Genomic DNA, 16,896 nt, shown 5'->3' on the forward strand with positions numbered 1-16,896 from the left:
GAAGCGCGGTGTGTTAATTAACGCGACGTCGAACGCGCCCGATGAAATATCGCGCGAAAGTCCGCGAGACGCGTTAATGACTTGATTGACAAATGACAATCGATACGCACCGATACATGCTCGCCGGCCCGCGGAGCACAGTTTAAACACGCGGAAAAGTCCGCGGCGCGCGAAGGTGCGTCTAACCACCTCAAAAAGTCCGGGACGTTTTGAGAGCGCCGATTGTTGCAATTTCGCGATCTAGCTCGGGCTCGGCTGGTGAGGATTAACGATCGACGCGAGTTTTTGTCCCTTTCTCCGATTTTGTTTTCTTTACAGTCGCGGGTCGCGTGCTCTTCCGCGATCGAAGGTCGCGTTACGTCACAGGTCGAAAACGATGCGTACGCTCATTTGCCAGGCGGTTTAAACGGTTTGATTCCTTCTCGATAAACAATTCCAGGAAATTCCTTACGATAGAAGTCGAAGTGACAGCAGACAGCAAACTGAGAAATATCGGGCAAGGTATACAGGGTGCACGATTTATCTGAAGACATTGAAATATCTCAAGAACTATGCATTGGATAAAAAAAAGTGGTTAATGAAAGTTGTTAGTCTCGAAGGGGGATATCCAACGATACCAAACTCGACCTCCCACCCCACCCCCTGGGGGTGGGGGTTGGGGGCAACCCTGGGGGCTTTGAAATCTTAAATGGAAACCCCCATTTTTTATTGCAGATACGGATTCCACGCCACAAAATACGTAAATTTTGTCCGAAACTTTTTTTTTGATTCGTGATAGATGGCGCTGTAATCGCAAAAAATTATATTTTCCGCAATTCTCCAGAAATGATCATTGGATTGAGAAATAAAAAATACCTGTTCAATATTTTTAAAGAACATAATAAAAGTTATTCCTCCCCCATCCTCTCGGGATAGGGTGGGTGATAACGTTCAAATCTCAAATGGGGAGCCACATTTTTCATTGCAGAATTAGATTGTACGTGAAACTTTTATTGAAACAATTTTTTTCATTCGTGATAGATAGCGTTGAATTTTTCCGAGAACTACTTTTAGCGTTACACAGGAACAACGACGAGGACGTAGTAGTTTTATGTTCCCTACGGGTGCTTTTTTAATGTGAGTCCCCTTACCTCTCACAGATCGGGGTGCTTTTTTAATGTGAGTCCCCTTGCCTCTCACTGTTCAATTAATTAGAGTAAGTGTTCGAAATTTTTACCTTCAACTTCAATACACTTATTGATCCTTTTTTCAAATGACTGTACACAGGATAGAAGCATATCTGCGGGAGTTTCAGCGCAAGCGTTTCTTATGCGTTCTACCATGTTTTCACGAGTTGTTGGCATTTGTTGATAAACCTTATCTTTTAGGTTAGGTTGATAAACCTTATCTTTTTAATAACTTTTATTATGTTCTTTAAAAATATTGAACAGGTATTTTTTATTTCTCAATCCAATGATCATTTCTGGAGAATTGCGGAAAATATAATTTTTTGCGATTACAGCGCCATCTATCACGAATCAAAAAAAAAGTTTCGGACAAAATTTACGTATTTTGTGGCGTAGAATCTGTATCTGCAATAAAAAATTGGGGTTTCCATTTAAGATTTCAAAGTTGCCCCCAACCCCCACCCCCAGGGGGTGGGGTGGGAGGTCGAGTTTGGTATCATTGGATGTCCCCCTTCGAGACTAACAACTTTCATTAACCACTTTTTTTATCCAATGCATAGTTCTCGAGATATTTCAATGTCTTCAGATAAATCGTGCACCCTGTATATACATCGACTATTATATTCTTATCTGACAGATAAAAATATTATATTACGCGATGAAGAGGGATCCTTGTGTTTCTCTTGAATCTTTCGTAGTACTTGCGACGTCAGATGTCTCATATATCGTCACTTTGGCTCCTGTCACGCGAATGGCCGCGCAGGTAGTCGCGAGTAGTCGCTCGCAATCGTAACCATTTAATGCCCTCGTAGCTTGGTAAAAAAAAAAAAAGAGAAAAAAAAATATTGCTCAAACAATTCCGCGAACGAGCACGTGTATCGGTGCGTTAGTTGCAATTCCCATCGGATGATCCGAATATTTTGCCGGTTCGTGAAATATTCAATCGGCTCTCGCCGGTATCGTGTTGGTTAGGTAATACGCCGATCCGATCGAATTGTATCTAGTTGTAGCGAGTGTCAGCGCCACATTCGCTAGTAACTGAAGTGTCACGACGGATCAGCGGGAAGCAGGATGTTGGATTGGAAAGCCAGAAAGCGGAGGACGCAGGACGCGGTCAGCGATATACACACTGCGTGCACATTTCCACAGGAGCGTGAAATAATTTATTATACACGATGCTGAACGGACGTTTGACAAATTCACCGAGAATAAGGAGATTGAATCGAGATTTAAGCCGGCACTCAAAGCCTGTCATCATCGGACGATTAATTACAGCCTCGCGAATACCTCTGATTACTCGTGTGCCTGTATTTATTTCACACAATAAGAAACATCGATCCAGGTCGATCCAGTCGAATAACGGCAGTAAGTACGCATCTGTAATTAATTATTCTCTCAGAGCCGTATTACACAGAGTCTTCGGTTGTCCCGCATTGTACATTGTACGATTCGAGCGAGAAAGATTTAGGTTTGATTTTTAATTTAGATCCGAATGCGCGTGAGACAGATTAATTTTCTGCATTTTATTATCGGCCATGCGATTCCAGATTCGACGGAATTTGCAGAGTTAAGTACAAGACTCAAACTTCTCAACCAGAAGTGGCTTTCGCGACTTTCACCTCTGCGTGTTCGCGCTCTTTTCCGTACGCTTTGCCGATATATTCGTACATACTTTGGGCAAACTTTTATCCAGGAGCTTTCCGACAGACATGTATCGATACTCGACGATAGTCACGACGACGCGAAAGGCGAAGTCCAAGCTACACGATTCGTCCCGGACTTGACGAACACGACGTCCGGTTGCGACGGCGCAGCCGCAGCCGTCTCGATCGCGACACGCGGAAAATCGTCGAAATAATCGTCGAGCGGCGCGAGAGTACGAGGCGAACGTTGTTTTTTCTGACGAATGCACCTTTGGGTACCTCCCCCTGTAAAACGAGCTGTTTTGCGTGTAACTTACTCATTGGGTTTCTTGTCTCGACACTCTCCCCGAAACCTCTTACTGGGACCACGATTGTGTGTGTTTTTTCTGTGCCCTTCTGTACAAGATTTCATGAGCGTCCCGTTGCCGAAGGCCAGCCTAATCGTTGTCTCATATCCGAGATTGCTTTTACATCGACGTAGCTCATTCGAGGACTCGGCCTGGTCCTGAACTGCTCGGAAAGTCGCTCTCACCTGTACCGACGACTTGTAAACTTGATCGACCATTTGGACGATTCGTCAAACGTGTTCTCCACATAAGATTAATTTCTATACGCGACTGACCCTGCCATGCGCCCGCGCATCAAGACCGGGCTGAGCACTCTAGAGAGATTTCGAAGAACGCGAGTGGACTTTATTTGGCTACATTAATCCGGACGCGCGAGCCGCAAACGACACCTCTGTGCACGCTTTTACGGCCGTACGGATCTAAACACGATGAGAACAACAGCGTGTTTGGCCCCGCCGTTTGGCGGTGTAAAAGCAGTTCCCCAGTAACAAATTCCACGCCGATATTTATCTATGACTGATGTGATGTACCGTTTTCCTGGGTGTAGCATGACTCTACAAGTCGGATCACGATAGAGTTCGTCCGGCGCGGCGGGTTGTGCATGTCGTTTCGTGGATCGAGTAAACTCCCGCGAAGCGCCGCGGCGAGTCAAAAATCACGTCGCAGTCGACGTTTGTCGGTAGCGTCAAAACTGAGAAAAACCGCCATGTTCGATCGCACGTGCTGCCCGCGTCCGCGGTAAGCTGGAAACGAGAGAGCAGATACCGTTTTTTCTCCTTTTGTTCTCGTCGCAAAACCGTTATCAATAAAAATGAAAGCAACGCGACGGCACGACGGTCGGTGTGTCCCGCACTTGCTGGCGCTAGTTTTCGATCTGCGCACGCGCGCGCGATTTTATATCCAACTATCGCAAAGGGACGGAACACAGTTTTGTCACGCCGCTACGTGATACGATTTTTCGCCACGAAGTTCCTCCCTACGATTCCTTGTCGCTCCGAGCATCGACACGTCCGATACGATACCCGTTTCCCGTTGCTCTCTCGGTGCCGAGCGATGTCTCATCGAGATACGTGTATACGTCTCGCTTCGAGTGGTTTGATTCACCGAAAATTACAGACGGGAGATCACGTGCTGAAGCGAACAGAAACGATAAGAACGATCGTACGGTCGAATGAAAGTGGCGGCGTGCAATTTTGCGTGCTCTCTCGTGAAGCGGAGAAGCGGACCGACCGAGCGGCGAGAGGAAATGGTCAATCGAAGTAATTAAGGCCATCTCGGGTGAATCGAGTTGAATCGCACGCACGGTGACGACGGTTATTGATAAGATCAACAGGCGCGCGACACGTTTTTTCGAAACACTTTTCCAAGTGTCGGACGAATCGCTCGCGACTTGTTTCATTACGGCTACATTCGCGTTATCATCTGGAATATCATGGTGTTAATCCAATTTCCGCAGCGATCTTAATTACTCCACTTGATTTTATCGTAGTAAATCGTGCCACGCCGATGTAATCTAATACGCGAATAGAGCATATATATAGTGGACGAGTGACCGGGGGGAGATGAGACGGTAGCTCAAAGACAGATCGGGGTTACAGTAGTGTGCAAATAAAAAAAAAAAAGAAAAGAAAAAAATGGAGAAAGCGGCTTTGCACAAGGCCTAAAACATGCCTTTGCTCTCTCAGCGTTGGCTTTTGTTTCTTCGTTTTTACTCCCACGATATATACTTTTTTTCATATATACATATATATGTATATCTCTCTCTTTTTTTCTCTCTCACTCTCTCTCTCTCTCTCTCTCTCTCTCTCTCTCTCTATCTCTCTCTCTCTCTCTCTCTCTCTCTTCTTCTTTTTGCCATCACTTTTTGCTGCTCAAGACTTGATAGACTACATTGCTGTTCAGACGACACGAAACGTTCACGCAACATACGCATCAACCCACATACGTACGCAAACACAAATACTCTTACACACGCACACGCCAACACACATGTACATTTATATCTACGGTGTATGAAAAAAAAAAAAGAAAAACGCTCGCACTTTCCGTTCCTTTGCTGCATATATACGTACCTACCTCTCTGACTTTTGACTTTAATCCAAGTTTATGTATTATAAATAACGACATATTCCTGTCTAAGAACACTTCTGCCAAATTTTAGTAAATACGAGAGATATTCCAAATAGCATTTGCACCTGGAGAAATTTTATTTCAAACTAATGAACACGAACGTGTGAGATAACGTAGTTCCGACAGACCGACGTTTACATATTTTTTCATACACCGTAGATAAGGGGCAGATCGGTATGACTTGAAGAAAGAGTCGCGTTGAAGTGAATGCGAAGAGCGGACGATAGAACGAGAGGAAGTTACCTCGGCTTAAAATATCCACCACATAATAATTCGTTTTTCTCTGAAATACACACTTACGGAGAAATATACCTTTGAATAATCCAGAAGGCTATATAACTGTACTCCGCGTATTCCTCAATAATCTCACCTCCCGCGCAAATGTGTGAGAAACGTCATCCATAAAAATTTATAGCTACTTTGGCGAGGCATTCCTCCGATATTACCTAAACGGTACCGGCCTTCCCGAAAGATATACATACAAACACACACACACATATGTACACGAGCAGATCTAAGAGATACACACACACACGCATACACCCCCACCTGTATCCACCAAAGATAAAAATAAAAAAAAAAAGGAAAAGAAAAAGAGACTCACGCAGACTTCGTGATTTAAGACTGGTAGTAGAGGATGTTTGAAAATTGCATGCTTGTGCCGGCTGAGCGTTGCAGTGGTGTGCCGCTATATTAACATGAGAGAGAAAGGCGGAGAAGAGGAAAGGGCACTTCTCGTAAGCTCCACTCGCCGCGGGACTTGGCCGGACAAAGAAAAGGGAAAAGATCACGAAAAGCGGTCCCTGTACGCGCGCACAGACCCATAATTGCTGCAAAAGGAAGCAACACGGCAATTTCCATTTCCGTCCGTTCGCGTAGGCACGGAAGATCGTCGACCTCGATTGTCCTTGCGGGCTTCGCGAGCCGTGCGCCAAGCGGCGATTACGTCGACTAAGCCTCGACGCGATATACACGTGATCCCGGGCAAAGATATCGGGAAAGTCCTGCGAAGATTGCGTGCGGGGGAAAAAGGGACAAATCGTGCGGGATGTCGCGCAAAGTCGGATCGGACAAGTTCGAGGTGACGCGGATCGACCGCACCGCGCGTGCGACGGCGAATTTTCCGAATTTAATATTTAACGGCGCTTCCATCGCCTGATTGCGCGCGCGAGAGGACAGTCGAGGTCGATGAGGGAGGAAAGGACAAGGAGGAGAAAACGAGAAATATATTCGAACAAAGAGTGCCAGATCGCACAAGGTTCTATCTGTAAGGTTCTATTCAGGCTCGTTCATCGGACGGCGAGGCCCCATAGAAACGGAGCCAGCTAATTAACGTGAGCCGGACAATGATCAGACTGCAAGTCGAAATCGCGTCGATTAATTAATTCTACATCGCGCGGCAGCCACGGCTCTGATCGCTTCTGAAATCGCGTTGATCCTTTGTTGCACCCGCCCGCTTCGGCTTTTTTCCTACGGACTTTCACGAGTACCATTCATTCTCTCATTCGAACTGCTATAGACCCGTTGAAGCAGAGTCGCGAAGGCGACTATCGACGCCTCGGCGAGAGACATTAAACTTCTCCGATCGATGAACGGTGCAGCGAGATCTTTCGCCACCCGCCGCGATCGCGACGATGCGCGGCGTTACGTGCATAAGATAATAATATTCGCGGCTCTCTCTCCCTCTCTCTCTCTCTCTCTCTCTCTCTCTCTCTCTCTCTCTCTCTCTCTCTCTCTCTCTCTGTCTTTCTCCCTCTCTCGTCGGGGATGTTGAAATGTGGACCGGGGGTTCAGCGTTTACTAGTATAATAGGGGACGAATAGACCAACGTATAGAAAGATGGTAGAATAGTTCACGTTCTAAGCTACGTTTACGTTAGTTTGTTCTGATTAATCTCCAGACAAAGACAAGTCATTCAGCTCGACGTTATAACTATTTATCTGTCTATCTATCTATCTCTCTATATATCTATCTCTAACTGTCTGTCTATATATCTATACATATCTCTCTCTCTCTCTCTCTCTCTCTCTCTCTCTCTCTCTCTCTCTCTCTCTCTCTCTCTCTTTCTATATATATATATATATATACATATATATCGCTCGTAGTTCCATATGTATCGATCGCCCTACCATCACATATCTCCTTACACGCGCGCGCACAAACACATTACACACACCACACCATACCACACCACACACGCCACATACATATACACACGCGTGTACGCGGCGCGCACCGGGTGTCACAGAAGTAGCTACGCGCAAGCGAGTCCCTGTTTTCGAGCTGTCGACGGTTGGGCTGCGAGAGGGTGAAAATGCGTCGATCGCAATGCGATTGTGCGGGCGCGAGGAAGCTATAAGCAGCGAGGCTCGATCGACGACGGACGTCGACGATAAGCTCAGGATTGGGGGGTGAGATTTTTGTCCTCGAGATTCGCAAAGCTTCCCGTCAAATTTCGCGACGCGACGCTTGACGCTCCTCTTCGACGTGTGTCCTCGACGCCGGATTCGAGCGATTTAATTCTCGAGGATCGATCGAGTAGGTGCGAGAGTCCCTCTAGGAGCAGGCAAGGCGCTTGAAAATCGACTGACAAGAAGAACATCTCAGAGGAAATCGTATTCACAGCAGAGTACAATATCTTGCGAGACATTAATGCAGTGAATATATGGAATTTTTTACGAAATTGCGATTACGTAAAAAATGCGATATCGTAGTGTCGCGAGACTCTCGGGAATTCTCTCAGACTTGTCGCTTTGTTAATTTTAACTCGCGTAATTTTTGCGGTGCGCTATAATATGTATATAGTATACACGTTTACGAGACGATAATGAGCGGCGCCTTTAGCGGCGCCGACCAACGCGGACAAACTTCCCCGAGAAGCAACTCGGACGAGCGATATCCTAATACGATCCACAGGTGCAACCGATTTACCGTACACGCTCGCGATCTCACGCAAAGTTAACTTCCGGCGAGGAAACAGCGAGGTTTCCCGTCCCGAAAATCCCATAGGTGCATTGCCGAGAAAAAACATCCGAGCACTGATGGGTTGGATGGATGGCGAGGGCTTAGTTCACGATGTGGCAAAAAAAAAAAAAAAAAAAAAAACCGAGTAAAACGACGTGGAAAAAAGAGCAAAGATGAAAAAGAGAGAGAAACCTGCGAGAAGCACCTCCGGGAGGGAGAACCTTGAGACTCTCGAGAGTGACTTTCTTTTTCGCGGAGAAAACAGAGAGAAGCTGCGCGGGGCTTTCGAAGATGATTCCCGACGACAACGGCGAGTCGCGTCGCGTCGCGTCGCGTCGCGTTACGTATCGCGGTCGCAGGTGCGCCCGGCGCCTGCAGAAGCTAGGTGGCAGGAATTTGTAGGGAGAATTAGTAGAACCGACACCACCATGACGATGGGACGATTGGAGCTAACGAGCTAGAGACGCAGAGCGGTCGAAAGAGCGCGAACGAAAGAACTCGAGACGCGCAAAGGAACGAAAATTCGGAATTCGTGGCGAGAACTTCCACCAACCCCCGACCAACCCTTGGCCCCCCACCCTTGACACACCGACTGACCCCTGACTGCCCCCCCCCGCCCCGCGCCCCTAGAGTGATATAGAGCTACCCGGCCACCCGATTAATGCTACTCTATTTTTTTTTCTTGTTCTCTCTCACTCTCTCACCACCCCGTGTTCCCCGCTGTGCTCGCTCGCCCTGCTCGTCCGCAACCGAACTACGTGAAAAGTACGTAGTAAAGTGTGTGATTGTCGCCATTAAAACGATCGGCAACATTATGTTGGTCACCTATCTCCTACAGTTCATGTTCGCTGTTATCGGGGTACAGCTGTTTAAGGTAAAGAGACATCCATGCCACATCACTTAGAAAGCTTACTAAGCGAACGACTGTTCGCGCGTTACCGCTGTCTCTCTCTCTCTCTCTCTCTCTCTCTCCCTCTTATTTTCTTTTTTTCTCTTACATTTTTTCTCTTTCTCTTTCTCTCTTTTTCTCTGGCACTCTCTTTCTCATCCCCCTTCTTCCCTGCTCAAAGCCATTCTCTCTTCTCACTCCGCCTTGCACTCACGTTCACTTCCGTCGTCGGCGACGGTACTAAATTTCCGGCAGAATATCTTCTGCGACCGAATTCTCCCAAGCGAAGTACAGGGTGGCGGGGAAACAGCGATGTATAACGGTCGATATAAGTGATCGCGAGACTCGCTGTGATCACTTATGGGACGGTGGGGAATATGTTCGAATTTCCTTTTTACTTTTCACGATTAAGAGACGCGGGCATGTGTGAGTAATTAATTCGCGAATTAAAAATCGTATGCGAGTCCAAATGCTGAAAAATTCCGCGAGTTTGTCAAATCGGATGCAGCCTCAATTTTATACCCAGCCGCTGAACGGTTTTTCATCGAATACATCGTCGATAATTATCAAGGATCAATCAACATCATGCATACACATGACGCAGAAATTAATATTTGAAATTATTATACTATATATGATACTCTTGACACGGACTCTAGATATTAAATCAATGTAGAAATTAATATTTCTCGCCGCGGATACTCTGTATTTCGCAGTGTCGCGATTCTCTCATTACCCGTTTAAATTCCTCCTTCGGGACGGACTCAGGCAAACGAATTTGCATATTGATACATTAATTACACATTAATCCGCTCCCTCGTGCTTCTGCCGACGCGCGTGTTGCCAGTTAAAGAAACAAGACATCGTCACATCGCGCCAATTTTCACCAGCACCCTCGCAAACTCTCTTTCGCCTAAGCCCGCGCCGAATTGCCTCCTTCACTTTGAATAAATCCTCCCAGATCGTACGAGGGAACGTATCAGCAGCAAGGTGTAACTCATTTCACAGCGCCGGGGATTACGTTACGAAGCGTTCCGATACGATAAACGGCGTAACGCGGTGAACAATGACGGATCATCACGGATTATCACTGGCGTGCTTCCCGACGCAGGCAAGAAATTTCCTCTCCGAGGCGTTCCTTTTGTTGCAAGATTATCTCTCGGCCCTATGCGCCAGCCGTTATTCGATTATCTCACCGGCGTTATCGATCATCGCGCTGTCAATCATTAATTATCGCGCGCTCGCTGCGCGCTCGCGTGATTCTGACGGCCGATGCTGCGCGATGCGAAACGATGACGGATTAGCCTGAATATATATATATATATATATATATATAACGTATGTCTCTCTCGTTGCTGCCGATATCTCTCTCTCTGTACGTCTCCGCCGTACCGGCAACACCCTCGAGCACGGTAACGCTGTATCGACAGTAATAGCGCTTTTGACCAAGATAAAGAAGAGCAGGCGAGGTTGTCGTACAATTATCGTCAACGTACAAATTATATATATATGTATACATATATATATATATGTATATATATATATGTATATATATATATGTATATATATATTGTATATATATAGGCATATATATATATATATTTTTTTTATATATTTATTCGTCACACAATCAACGATACGCATCATACAGCCATCGTAACCCCTCCAGATAGCCACCCCCTAACAGGCATGCCAGTTTCGCTGTATGTGAGAATGAAGCTTTAGTCGTAGTGCATGTCGGCCATCCACGTGCACCGAAGCCACGAGTTACACGTGGTGACATGGCGAAACGAGGCGAATTCCGGCGGTACGCGTCACACGATCGCTCGTGTTCGGGTGAAGACGATTGGTAAATCAGTCGCGGAGCAGATCTTATTAAGCGACGTAGATAAGGCTTGTCAGTCAATGAAAATCAGTTATTTCGATCATTAACGTAGCGGTTTCGAAAGCAAAACTCGCAAACGGACCTTCCGCGGAAACGGAAAATGACCAAGCGGCCTGGAAAAATCAAGCGGTTAACGATTTTCAATGTCCCTCTCGTGGTGGAACAATGCTGGACGGTTTGAATAATCGAGGTATTTCGCGCGCTACGACAGAGCAGCCGATGAAATTCGGCCGAGATTGCTCGCAGAGCGAGCAGAAACGAGTCCGCTCGTTTCGTTTGGCCATGGTCGGACGCCATCCAGTCTCACGACTCACGAGATCCCATCGGGAAGTATAGAGATATGTACAGTTGAACTTTAGGGCTTAGACGAAGAGACATAGATCGTATACGAGCAGCTGTGGACAGATCGCGCGTGTTCGCCACGTGACGCTCTCGGCCTGCCTGCAGATGTTCGTAAGAGAGGCGTTGTGCTGTAGTCGCAAAGTATGAAATAGCGCTCAAGTTACTCACGCCCGGTGCCCGATCGGGACCTCCACAATGCATTTAGCGGCGTAGCTCTCCCCTTATAGATGTACAAAAGTTTCGACGTACGCCTCCTTCGGCGCGTACTTGCTTCGCGCGACTCTGCCGACCGGTGTCACATTCGTCGAGAACAAAACGTGATTCGTCACGGGACAACAACAACGGCGACGATGACGATGACGACGACGACGACGCCGACGACGACGACGACGACGACGACGACGACGACGACGACGACGACGACGACGACGACGACGACGACGACGACGACGACGACGACGACGACGACGACGACGACGACGACGACGACGACGACGACGACGACGACGACGACGACGACGACGACGACGACGACGACGACGACGACGACGACGACGACGACGACGACGACGACGACGACGACGACGACGACGACGACGATAGCAACTTTATTAACTCCGACGCGTCGCGTCGATGTGTTTTCAACTCGATACCTCGAGGCTTCGCTGCCTTCGCGAAATTGCGTTCCATTGAAATTCCGAGTCTCGATGAAACGACGAGACGACAGACGAGGCACCAGCCGGTTTTGCTCTCCTTTTCTTCCCTCCTCTCCCTCCAACCCTCCGAATTACGCTTATTAATGTGGCGAATGAGTCTGCTTGCATCACGGCGAAACTGTTCTATCCGAGGAAACGATACGGGGACTTTCTCAGACGTCAGATCACACCTCGTGGTTACGGTGAACGCGCGGAACATGGCGGGTTCCAAGCGTATTCCAGCAAGGGATTCGAAAATTTGTTTCTTCCTTTTCTTTTCATTTCTTTCTTTCCGCTACCGACCGTCGTGGACGTATGTCTCGGACGTGTGTCGTGTGCCGACGCGAGATGGAAAGGAGAAGGTCGACGCGTGATGACAACTGATTCGACAACGTTGACCTGCTGATTGCGCGAGCACTCGATTGATGATTGTATTGCTCTCCGAGCTGATTTCTTCGAGCGAAATTCCACTCGAACAGCTGAATCACTTCGAGTCGAGTGACTTTTCACTCGCACATAGAGTATCATCTCTTCGTTCCAAATCGTCGAGTGAATATTTTCACTCAAAGTTGAAGAGCGCGAGTCTGGTGTATCTCTCGCTATCACAAGTATAAATTCACTCTAATCGACCGAAATATTCATTCGTGTGAATTAATAATGCACTCTGAGTTCAACGTTCACTCTATTTATTTCGAGTGGCATTATTTTTGTTATCGTACTTCACAGAGTGAATTTTCGCTCGAGATTCGAGCGAGATTTCGTCCCGACGAATTTAGAGAGAGAATGTATGAAAGATATGGCAAAAAAAAAATTAAAATATCAGTGTAATTCGAGATACACAGAGTTGTCACCGAACTGACGATACACGAAAATGTAGATTGCCAAAATGAAGTAACGTTTTTCGACGCGGGTCTTGCTTTTGAAAAAAATAACTTTAAACATCCGCCAAGTACGCGTGCATTTACGCGTGCGACCTCACCTCGCTCGAACGGACGTCTCTGTGAAATACTTGCACTGCTGTTCGTATTTATCACATACTGGATAACGAAGGATGAGCGGTGAAACAAAAGCGTTTTGTTCCTCCAGGAATAGTCCACAGCGAGATCCGTAAAGTCGAGGCGTAGCACGCGCGCACTTGATGAATTGTCAATATCGGTTTATTTGAAAACACAAAGGCTCGTGTATAGAAGGAATATTATTCTACATTTTCGACTTACTTTTTTTCATGCAGAATCATGCCTTTTCGAATCTCGAACCCCCCCGTGAGCTCGGTGAGACGACTCTACATATCTGTCGTCTCGTTTTACTTGTGGTTATCCATCGATTGAGCAAGAAATCTCCCAGATTTCTCAATCAATGACGTTCTCGACGAAACTCAATGAAATGTGCGAATTATTCGCGCCTTCTTCCTCGTTGCCGGTTTCTCTATCGCGATCGCACAAATACACACACGCTCGGACGTGCCACTGAGATCCACGCTGATTATTTGATGAGGATGTCGTTTCGTTGGGATAGGAATTGCATCCTGCGAGAGACGACGTTACGTAAGGATCGTATTCAGGGAGACCGAGGCCGGTTCAAGTCGGATCGATCTCGCACGGTCGTTCGCGTGGGATAAACGCGGCGGAAAAGACACGAGACGAGACACAGCATGAATACGATTTCTCAGGAAGGTGATATTCTACGCGTCGCCTGTTGCGAAACTAATTAATAACATACATGCCCGCGTGGCTCGAGGCCGCGAATGTCCATCGATCCTTCGTTCGAACGACGCGTTCGTACGCGCGAAAATGCACGGACGAGAACGGAACGCGAACGAGGTAGTTGCGTGGAAACGCGTGGAAATATTCGACGCGAACGCGAGTTGCAACGACGATATTACATTGTGCGGCGCACAATTGTTGAATTGTGATCCCGAGATAAGCGACACGTCACGTCACGGCACGAGCTCTGATCACCCTGATCGGGCTTTTCGTGGCAATCGTTAATCATAAAGACGGCAATTAGGTCGACGCGGTTCATCGAAATTCTCGCTGTGTGATTTCGTATCATCATGTACATCGCTCCTCTCAGCCAACAGCACCTCGATTTATTTTCTATCGCGGCCATCGATCCCAACAACCACGAGCGTCTACCCCGAAATTACCACCACCGCCACCGTCACTACCACCATCACCACCACCACCACCACCATCACCACCACCACCACCGCCACCGTCACTACCATCACTACCAGAGTCGCAGGAGTTTATACAAAAGTATTCTTTTTTTCTCCAATGTACAAATATTCTTTTCCAATACAAATATTATTTTCCATCGAAGTGTGCGAACGCGCGCAGCAGCAAAACACACTCGACGCTCCAATCGACGTAAAAAAAAAAAAAAAAAAAAAAAAAAAAGGAAGAGCAGGAAAAGAGACACACACAGAAAACGAAATCAAATATCCGAATCAACGTGGCATACGGCATATGATGAGAAGAAGGATTACGGTGGACGAGAAAACGAGAGAGGATGACGCACGTTGTGCGTTGTCGGATCGGGCGAACGTACGACGACGACAGTGGCGCTTCTGCACGAGTCATGATATACGTATAACGCCTGTGCTTTTTGACTTGCAAGCAATTATGGATGACAAAAAGGGGGTGGACGGGCGGGTGGGCTTTGGGAAGAAAGAAGGGGCGAGTGATCGCAAAGTCGTCAACGACGCGTTGTCAGCGGGGATGGGGCTGTGTTGTACCAATCTGTTCGTTATTTTAGCCCGCACCAGCCAGCTCGTGTTACGTAGGTGGCAATTAGTACAATTTGACGCGTCACGGTGGCCCATTGTTCGTGCTTTTTTCCCATGTAGTCCGAGTATACGCGCTCGCTTGCCATGTCGACGGATGATGACCGGCTCCTCGGTCATGCGTGCGAATCTGCCGTTTTCGTGTCGCGCCTTACAAAACGCGCACCCGCGCGGTCGCGTATCCGCAAATTGCGACTTTTTAGCTCGCGAGCGCGCGAGCGCGCTCGCGTGCGAAGTGCATCGGAGCGCGCAGCGGCAGCACCCGCTGGAAATGTACCCTCGCCGCGCTCTTCCGAGCTGGGCTCTCGGAGAAAGAGAAAGGGAGGAAAAAGGGCCACGCGTTACGAAGTCTGGCCAACGAGATCTACCGTGCGAAGGTTTCGCTATCGCTTCGCGAGATCCGGTCGGCAAATGCCGTAGCTTCGGTTGTGTTGCGCCCGACTAGAAATTTTGATCAGGTTCACCTAACATTAATAAGGATGAGTGAAAGGTAATCCTAAGTAAATCAGTCCTTATAATGTCTTAACGATAAATGAGTAAGGAAGACTTTTATAATGTTTTTATAAGGTTATAATGATTGGGTCCGCATTAGGACCTTAATGTATCAACCTAGTGTATGATATAATATGGTTCAGTTAATCAGGTCCTTGTCGGGATCTTATTCATTGCACCTAATATGATTTGCATTATCACGTTTTAGCAAAACAATTTTTGGATGTCATTTACAAGTAGAAAAATGTTTGCATTGAAAAAACACTTCAGATCACTTGAATATATTTGTAAAATGCTATAGAAACTATCCTTTTTTTAGCAGTCAATAAATAGTTGTTAAATTAACGTGACATGCAACTTTCCTCTTTAACACTACTTTATGTCTTGTGATACTTTACGATCTTATGATATTCATTTTATGTTTCTTTTCCGAAACATTTTACAAGTATGCTCAAGCGATCTAAAATATTATTTAATGCAAATATCTTTTTGTTTGGAAATGACATGAAAGAATTTTCAGCGTGTCATTTCTTATTTCTAATGTCATCATCCGATGAAGCCGTGGCGAGTAATCAGGAGCCATAATTTGAAAAAAAAGAACGTAATAAGGATTCCATAAGGTAACTCAATAAGGACCTGACTATGAATCCTTACTAAGATCCTGATATCCACACTGCGTTACATGACTTGCTAGGACCCGATAGTATTACCTTATTGGGACCTGATGAGGTCCAAATGAGGTTAACCTGGGATCAGAACTATGGGATAAATTTCTAGTCGGGCGGGAGCTTGCGAGAGACGGCTCTTCGGGTCGCCGACGATTTCGTTGACGATCGTCGGAGAACGAATCACCTTGTAGACGCAGAATCGGATAATTATCTGAAAGGTGACAGACGGCAGCAGAGGCGAGGGAATCATATCTCGATTGAGCACAAGGTCGGGGAGTAACGGGGGTTACTTGTAAGATCGTTGTCGCGTTACGCGTTATTTTTCCTTTTTCTATACAACGACTCGGTTAACGACGTTATTTCCTCTTGCTCGTGAAGCTGACGCGATTACATTTCGGCTAACGGTAATGCATATTGCTCTTCTACCGGTGAGAAAAAGACTTCTCCGCTGAAGACGCAAGGAGAGTGCTGCGATGACTTCCTTCCACGGATAACGCTAACGAGTTACGTTCAAACAGTAACTTTCTCAAGCCCGATTGAGCACGGTATCGACCGTTTTTCGCCGTTGCTGATAAAAGAAACACATGGCTAACAATCCCCGGCAAACTTTCGCAAGCTCCTTTGTATGCGGTCTCGGCGCACACGGCCGAGGGCGCTTTCGCGAAAAATCCGAGCGCGAACGGCAATACGTGCATCGCGCACGTCGAGGAAATCACCGAGAGCGCGTCCAAGGACGCCTGGAAAATTTAATCGCGACGGCGCGTTAAAATCTCTCGACCGGCACGTCGCCGTAAGTTTCAAACGACGCGCAACGCGCCCGGCACGACCGAGCAACTTCGTTAGCAAGAACCTCGTTCCTCCGGGGAGGCACTTCGGGATCGAGCTGGCCC

General features: G+C 47.0%; 1 protein-coding gene across 12 annotated transcripts in view; it reads left to right on the forward strand.

Moving 5' to 3' along the window:
• Positions 1-16,896, forward strand: part of Ca-alpha1D (Ca[2+]-channel protein alpha[[1]] subunit D) — a 59,418-nt gene that overhangs the window by 29,333 nt on the left and 13,189 nt on the right. The window contains exon 23 of one of the 12 annotated variants that reach the window (XM_025300600.1): positions 9,017-9,124. The exons of the other annotated variants lie outside the window; for them this stretch is intronic. Within the exon in view, the coding sequence (XP_025156385.1) occupies positions 9,017-9,124 (108 nt within the window). The remainder of the gene's footprint in view (positions 1-9,016; positions 9,125-16,896) is intronic. 12 annotated transcript variants of the gene reach the window in all.

Source organism: Harpegnathos saltator, unplaced genomic scaffold, assembly GCF_003227715.2.
Source record: "Harpegnathos saltator strain DR-91 unplaced genomic scaffold, Hsal_v8.6 scaffold11, whole genome shotgun sequence".
NCBI lineage: Eukaryota > Metazoa > Arthropoda > Insecta > Hymenoptera > Formicidae > Harpegnathos > Harpegnathos saltator.